General features: G+C 43.5%; 1 protein-coding gene across 1 annotated transcript in view; it reads right to left on the bottom strand.

Moving 5' to 3' along the window:
• LOC108796083 (hydroperoxide isomerase ALOXE3-like) overlaps window positions 1-8,492 on the bottom strand; it is a 17,348-nt gene that overhangs the window by 8,078 nt on the left and 778 nt on the right. Inside the window, 3 exon segments of the mRNA XM_018567474.1 lie at window positions 1,181-1,309; window positions 2,648-2,729; window positions 5,242-5,446. Coding sequence (XP_018422976.1) covers window positions 1,181-1,309; window positions 2,648-2,729; window positions 5,242-5,446 — 416 coding nt within the window.

Raw genomic sequence — 8,492 nt, 5'->3', positions numbered from 1 at the left:
ACTTACCCTTTAATGCCCCCCCCCCCACTCACATCAGTCTCTGTACAGAGGAGCTTACACTCTAATGTCCCCCCACAGTCGCATCAGTCTGTGAGGGGGGGCATTAGAGTGTAAGCTTCTCTGTACAGAGACTGATGTGACTGGCTCAGTGTTCTCTGTACAGCACTGCGGTATATGTTAGAGCTATATATAAATGTATAATAACGGTGCGGGGGGGGGACCCAGCCTTAAGCCGTGTAGGGGGCCCCGAAATTTCTGATGGCTGCCCTGATTATAGGTCAGCCAGCAACTCTGCCCAGTGGGGGGGGGGTAGAACCCTGCACACCGAGATGTTGCTTGGCCTTAAAAGCCTGACAGGCCTTAACACAGGGATCTCAAGTCTCCCTGATGTTCAGGGAGTCTCCCTCCATTAGATAGCGGCTCCCTGACGTCCGCGAGAGAGAGGCATTTTCTCCCTGAATGGGTTTACTCCGAGTAAACCTTTCCGGTAAGATATCAGTGGGTAAAGTTTCAGAGTGAGGCTTGCCTCCTGGAGGAAGGTCATGTGATCTCTAGAGTAGCCTCAGAAGGAGGCTTGGCTCTCGGAAGGAAGAAGCTACTTGTTGCACAGAGGGCGGACATAGACTACTATTAAGAGCAGGTATGGGCACTGCTGCAGGGTTGAGAGACTGGTGTTAACCCTTTGTGGATAATATAGAATCAATTATATGTCCTGGTTGTCTAGTTCTAGAGAACATTTATTTCATTTGCTGCCCATAGCAACTAGTCAACTGTGTATCAGGGACTTTACTCCTCAGCGTTTTAAAAAAAAAAAAGGTTTCAGGCTTTCGAATAAATTGTGACCTTTACACTGTATGCATGCATGCAATTCTTATCATTATTATTTTTTTTATATTCCGACGGCCGCTGTTAAAAAACCCCCCAAAAACACAGGAAGGGCAACTCCCTGAAATAAGGTTTTGCAGGTTGGGATGTCTGTTAACAGGAGTACAGAGTTCTAGCTGTAACCCATCTTAAAGTGAACTATAAAAATGTCTGATTAGAGTAGACACCACAAGCCATACCTGCCTGCTCAGAGATAAAGTGTGAATGGCCATAAGCTCTATGTGTTACAGTAAAAAGTGGTCAAGTAGACAGTTTTCAGGGGTTTTGCTGCCACTTGTATATGTAGGATACATACGTTGAAATGACAGTGTAGCCAAAGCTGGAATCTTTCATAAAGGAAAACCGGTCATTGGTGGGCAGATTCTTCACGTTGTCATCTGCAACATCAATGCAGTGAGGGGCACCTTCTGCATAGACCCTCCACCTATATATAGACAGGTAAAATATCAGTACAAGCTCATTTACATACAACTAAATATTGCTTTTGTTCAACTATTTAGGGTTGGGTTGAATGAAAGCATTACCGTTGTAAAGCAGACCTTCACCCTGAAAAGATTTTTATTGCCCTGCAACCCTAACCCCACTCCACTACTTAAAGATGACTTTTAAAACAGATAAATCCCAGGAGAGTGCAAGAGTAGCAGGGGCTGGCAGGTTGTGTGTCATTAGGGGCTGGTGGTTTGATTTGGGAAGATACAGCTAGCTCCTGATGACTAAGTGGCACCCAGGTGGTGGCATGGGACTCTGCAGATACCAGCAAGACCACTGGTTTCACTGGGCAGGCAAGTAATTTGATGTCAAGACAAACACCCTGCAAGCGGTATAATGAATACAGGGGCTGTATTCCCCATTATACAATTACGTTTATATGAAGTACCTGAATTTGATATCCTCATCTCCTGCAACTGCTGTACAGCACAGCTCACACTGGGAAAGTAAAAAGCAGCACACAAGTCCAGTCAGTTGAATGATGAGCTCAGTATGCTGTTTTTGCTGTCCAGTCACAGGCTGGAAGAGGGACAAGGAATGCCTATGACTTTAATATATACAGTAATGCTCATCTCACTGGCAGGCTTTCACCATGCCAAGTGACTGGTCAACCAGAGCCTTTTGTCTTCCCTGCTCCAGGTGGCTGTTGCATTCTGTTATCACTTTCAATGCAGTCCTGCATTGTACATGAGTATGGCAAGGGCACACCCACAGCCTGGAGTGTAATCTGTTGCAGGTAACAGGAATAAATGTATATGGCTTATTCCTCTACCCCCTAGACAAGAACATTTACCCCTAGCAGTGCAGGGTATCCCAATGCAAGCTTTTTGTGCCCAGCATGTATTGCATTAATGCACATTAAGGTGCACTGCATTTAGGCAGCCCATTATAAAGTACCTTAAGAAGGACACAGGGTTTAGTTAGATTTTTGTACTGCATTATGTCCACTAGATGGAGCCGAGTATAGGAAATGCCACACAAAGTGGTAATATAAGAGTCAAATGTAAAATTGCTCCCCAAACATTTTAAAATACACCCCTTGGTGTTGCATTGTGCTGCAGTGTGGGTTCTGTGCACACTTAGCATTTAAAACTTACAATTAATTGGTTATATTGTAGTCATAATTATGCAGATATGAAAAATCACAGAAAAAACCCCCACAAAATATTTTACGCTGAACAGGTAATTTACATGCTAATCAAAAATGTTACCCTATAGGTGACAGCCACCCCCTGCCATCATACAGGGACAGACTTCACATGTTATCACTCACTTGTGAGTTTCCCTGTTCTGCTTCAATTCTACTTTTCTTTGTTGCTTGAGAGAGGCGGGAGTATTCTCATTTAGAACACCACCTGAAACAGAAGGCATTACAGAAAACAATCAAGGGTACAAGAAAAAAAGGACAGGGCCCCAAAGCACTATTTAATACATGGGCACACTCCCCAAACACGAAAAAAACCCCAGGAAGATGCGCTATGAGGACCTGCGGGGTCATAAGCAGGTCTGCATTTTTCTGCATCACACTTCACACCTGCATGGTAATGTGAATGGGGTGGGCGCGCAATAGAAAACACTTGTTGCCATATGCCCTCATTGTGACTGGTGTGGATCATATGCAGGAAAAAAATGCCAGTCAATGCACGTAGTGTGTACAAGCCCTCAAAAGCAGTGGTGAAGCATGTAAAAGGTGGCCTATTTTTATAAGCACACTACTGTAATACCAGGTGGTGGTGAAAAATAAAAAAAAGTGTATGCACTACCTTCCACCGCAATGCACAGTATTGTGGTACCATGTGGTGGAATGCAATGTGGCCTGTACTTGCATTGGAATATCATTCAACTGAACCTGCCAGATGTAGTAAATGATAGAAGGTTCTAAGCTTATGTATTGATGGAAATTCTTTTGGCTGATGTTATTTAACACACCTATGCCAACTATGTTTTTGTGTAAGTTTGACCAGTTGACCATCCTGTTTTCAGAGTGTTGATTGTACACAAACACCTGTAGGGCATTTTGTCAAAACCTGGTTAACATCAAAGGGGTAATTAGACCAGCCAATCAGAAATCCTTTCAGTGTTAGTGAATGGCACTAAACTGTATACAAATTCAGATTGGCTGGTCTAGTTACCCACCTAATTAATTTTGATCATAATTTAATGAACCAGTTTGTGCGTTGCAGGATAATCATACAATTAACACACAGCAGTGTTAACAGGCACTGAATGATGCTTCATTGGTGCGTTAACAAATGAAGCCCCCAGGTTCAGTAAAGTTATATACATTTTGCGGTCTAAAACTTCCACCCCCAGGTTCCCTACTACGATATGCACAAAACACCGGCAAATGAAGTGTCAATACGTCTGGTAGTCCCTCTGCTCTACTCCCAACACCTACCAACTCTGCATCAGAACTAGAACTATCAAGGCAAATGTTGGCACAGATACTCCTGCACTCCACCTCCCTCCCACCCCTTGCCCTGGGCCCCATAATGGTCACTAGTTTCACAACTGATACAACTACAGTTGCAACCAGTTTACACCCACAAGACTACCCTCGTTTCTGCTACATGAAAGCTACCAATTCTTCACAGGAGAGTCTACTTTAGTGCCTGCCTCATTACAGTTCCTCTTTCCAACACTATGGCACACTTCATACTTAACATTAAGGGATAATCCTAGATGCAGCTTTTAGACCTCCGACAGTCCAGTGTTTTGCTTTACAAACCTTTTATTTTGTCGAAATCTGGATACGTTTCGGTAGTTTTAAAATAATTTGTCCACCACAAGTCATTAGCTACAGTGGATGAAAACTGGAATTCAACCCAGGTGCTACAATTTGCTTGGTGCGTTCAGCTACAGTTTGCCTCTTTCCTTGTGAGGTCTGGTGGGTTTATCAATATCCCTTTAGATACCCAACAGAAGTCAAGTCTGACAACCCAGATTGGGCCCCAGCAGTTGCCACAAATAATCACATTTACCAGTTCTTGGCCCACTACTAGCCGTCACTCATTCTCACTGCCCTTTTAGTTAGTTATACTACACAGATAACCAGCAAGGACAGATGGGAGAAAGCTAGATGTGGTATTCAGTCCTAAACTGCTGTATGTACAGCTAGACATTAGGAAGGGTTCAGGTCAAAAACAAAAAAGGTGGTTAAGGGCCTGTCCACACCATAGCATTGTGGCAACTACACAGGAGCCATACGTTTAGCACATGTTATTGCACCCAAAACATACTTAGCAGTGGGTATGCGCTGCAGCACAATTCCTTAACTTTTAGTATGACAAGTGTAACAAGCAATACTGATGACCACCAATTAATATCAAATTGTCCTACAGCGAGACAAGAATGTACTGCAAGATTCCAGCTCGACTCATGTCTCCTTCTGCTGTATTAACAAACCTGCCCTTAACCACTGTCATCTACAGTGCCAAATCTGTTTCAGAATTGGCAATCTTGGCTACCCAGAGTACAGGGTTGCAAATGTTGCAAGTCAGGCTGCCTCAAAGTATATGCAATATCTGCATAAGTTGTTTTTTTAAAATTTGCTTCATAAGTGTCTCTCTATTCTAGAGATATCCAGTCTAACAAGTTCCCTTGCAACCCAGACGCTAGGCATTATCTGCCAGTAATTTTGTGAGGATGTAGCAATTGTGCCTGCACTTCTGTCGGAAGACCATCAAATTGAAGCCTTCAAACCAGTTAAGAACAAGAAGCACAATAATTTTAGAAGTTACATTGGTACCGTGAAGTCTTAAGAACAGTCTCAAAAATCTAATAAGTATCCTACAGTAGAGTGATATCCACTCAGGGGGAAATAAACTGATTTTACACAACTTGCCAAAGAAAAAAGTCACATCTTACCTTTCCCCTCTGGAATCTCCACAGGCCTAAAGTTTGATATCCACCGATAGAATGGAAACTGATAGATCTGTCCACTGGGGCAGGTGACATTAACATACTGGCAGAACCATTCATCCACACGGAAATTTAAGTATGGTTCCATGGAAAGTCGAACAAGCAGGAGCTCTCCAAGATCTTCCTGGACATTTATTTCAATCACTGCCACCTGCAAGTGGAGAGGAATTAGATCTGCACACACCTACAAATCATAGAACGGCCACATGTCTGCAAGTGTTGGCCTGGGAATTGCAATACCTACATGGAGATTTTGTTGACAACCCCATTGGTAATGTGCTTAAATTCTGTCATCAATGGTGACCAGAACAGAGTTAGCCTAAAATGTAAGTAGCAGTAATGTGAAATGGTGGCTCAGCAGGTCTCTGCCTGCTCAAGAACCATAGCCAGGTCACAGTCTGCTGACAAGACAGCAAGTAAAAGGAATCTCCCAATTTGGAAAAACTAGAGTCTAACCCCTTTTCTACACTATCCAAAACTAAAGAGGTTTGCGTGGAGTTGAGATGAAGTGTTTTAGGCTGATGACCAGCTGAGAAAGTTAGTCATTGGTGATTCAAGCCATAAGCAGTTGCAGCTAGAAGACAGCAGCTGCAAGTAGGCTTGGCAGGTGTTCAGTATTTGCTGTGTAATGTCTGCAAAGCTGCCCTAGCTGCCCATAGACCTAAAGTGATATTCATCCAGACAACCCTCTAAATAGGTTGGTAGAGTTGCCTACCCCCTCTTCCACTCATGTTTCAATTTGGGAACTGCATCATGCAGTTGTGGTGCCTGTAAGGGGCAGATTCTACACACTTGTCCAACTGAAAGTCATTCTGACCAGAGTGGTGCACCAAGGTGAAGATGTGTAACAGTTTTATTTAATGTGCCCCTTATTCATTTAACTTTCTTGACCAATTCCTGCACAAGCCAATACAGCTACTAAGTGCACCCAAGCAATATCTATGCCCACCATTCTGACCTTCTTGGAGAGTAAAGTTCAGCAAGGCAAATTTAGCCATGACATATTTAGCTCCTGTTAGTTAAATGAGTTGGTTTCTGTGAATTACTGCCTTCTGGTGCCACAAATGCAAATTTTCTTAAGAGCCATGACATAAGCAGTTTTATCTAGTCCACACTTGCTTCGTTAGCACATTACTAGATTCTTCAAAAAAAGATTACATGCAGCATTCAGTCCCCAAATCATCTAGTCTCACTATAGGCACACCTACTGATCACTTTACCCCATCATTATTGCCCAGTTATATATTCACTTGATCACACTTTGTCACCCATTCAAAGAAACTCACAGATCCAGGCAAGAAATGGCTCCAGTGACGGGGTAGTTGCAGTTTAGCACTGTCTCCATTTACCCCCACAAGCACAACAGAGATATTATTAATGGTGCCAGCAACCAGGTCTTCGCCAGTGGCTATTGTCAGGTTGTAGAGCCCCATGGTTTGAGGAGATGGCCTGCCAAGCAGCAGCTCTGCAAGACAAGAATTGTCATCAAGAATCTTACACCATATACACAAGATGACCAGACCAGTAGAACAGACAGTTCCTGTGTCCAAAAATCACAACTGCTGGAATGCGTTAATTTGCACCAATACTAAAAGACAATACACTGGATTACTTGTGCGAGGCATGCTAGGCAGCATGGGGAAAAGCCCAAAATGTTTGCAGCTCATTAGAATTTGGAAAACTGAACTGAAAGTTGCTGATAGCAGTCAGTGTTGAAACCTAGTGCACAGTGAATACCACTGGTAAAAGGAGTTCTCACCTCTACTATTTCCACAATAGTACAGACACCTCAGCTATTACACTCGTAGGTCATGTGGTGAATAAAAGTAAAGTTTCTGCTGTTAGAATACACATTATTGTATCTATAGCAATAACTCCTGCAGTATACAATTTCAGTCACTAGATGGCAGTGTTTGTAAATTGTTATATCTATGGTAGATTATCTGTTGTATTGAATAAAGCTGTGGCTTCCTTTCCGTTTTAGTCAAGCCATGAGAAGCATGCATATTACACTGTGTGCTTGTGTTACTCTGAGGATGTGCAAGAAGTTCAAACATCTGCCCATAAACCAAGCTCTTGGCAATGGCATCCTCTTCACTCATCTCAAGTTAGTCATCTGTCTGTTAGCCATGTATAGCTCTAACTTTTGGTAGTACATAATTGCAGAATGCAGATAAACATTTTAGAACAGTTAACAGTTATGAAGGGGTAGATGAAAACATCAGGGAAGAAGATCGGAATGAGACATCATTTAAGGCAAGTGCTGACATTAACATGGGGGGGGGGGGGGGTTAATGTCACTTTAACTGGAGTCTGGCTGCCATGGCTATTGCACTTAACAGACGCATTAACATAATATATCGGGGTAGAAATGCAAATACAGTAACATAATATATCGGGGTAGAAATGCAAATACAGTCATGGGTCACTTGAAACCAGTTAATAGCCCATCATCTGTCTGACTTCACACCTCACAGGTGTCTTAGTGGACAGGGTGAGGTCAGATATTTGACTAGCAACCATGTTTATGTAGCCTTTGCATCCATCACAGCAGCAACTCAGAACATACTAAAAGTGTTACACAAGGAACCATAAACTAAATACAGGGGCATCCTTATCAAGCCTATCCAGTATGAAAAAAGATTCAGATTCCAGCTGAAAGGACTTCTTTAGGATCACTTCTTACAGGTAGCAGCGGTGCACTTAAAGCTGAATTTAACCCACCAATTAAAAGGAGAACTATGAGGCGAGTGCTTTTCACTCACCTCATAGTTCTAGCCGACCTGTGACAATGAGACTGTCACAGGTCGGCTTAGTAGATCGGGAGGTGAGCGAACACATACCGGCATTCGCTCACCTCTCGATCCTGTCACGGCTCTCTGCCGTGACAGGGGAGGGGCTGGATTCCCCCCTCCCTGCTCGGCCAGCGCTGACTGGCGGAACGGACGGTCGAGGGGGTGGGTACAGCTGGCTCTGTCTCTAGATAGGCAGAGCCAGCTGTCACGCAGCTGGGCGGATCCAGACATAATTGTCATGATCCGCTTCTGCGTCTCAGTATACCGCGACCAGCAGCTCGCGGTATACTGCGGGGTCTCAGTATACCGAGCCTAGGGTGACGGGAGGACGCTAGTTTGTGTCCTTCCATTACCCTAAGGAGAACTATGGGGAAAAGCCTTAAACCCATAGTTCTCCTTTAA

The sequence above is a fragment of the Nanorana parkeri genome, unplaced genomic scaffold, assembly GCF_000935625.1.
Source record: "Nanorana parkeri isolate BGI_ZX_2015 unplaced genomic scaffold, ASM93562v1 scaffold1054, whole genome shotgun sequence".
NCBI classification, from domain to species: Eukaryota; Metazoa; Chordata; class Amphibia; order Anura; family Dicroglossidae; genus Nanorana; species Nanorana parkeri.
Note: the sequence above shows the minus strand (reverse complement) of the source record. Positions and strands in the feature narration are given on the sequence as shown.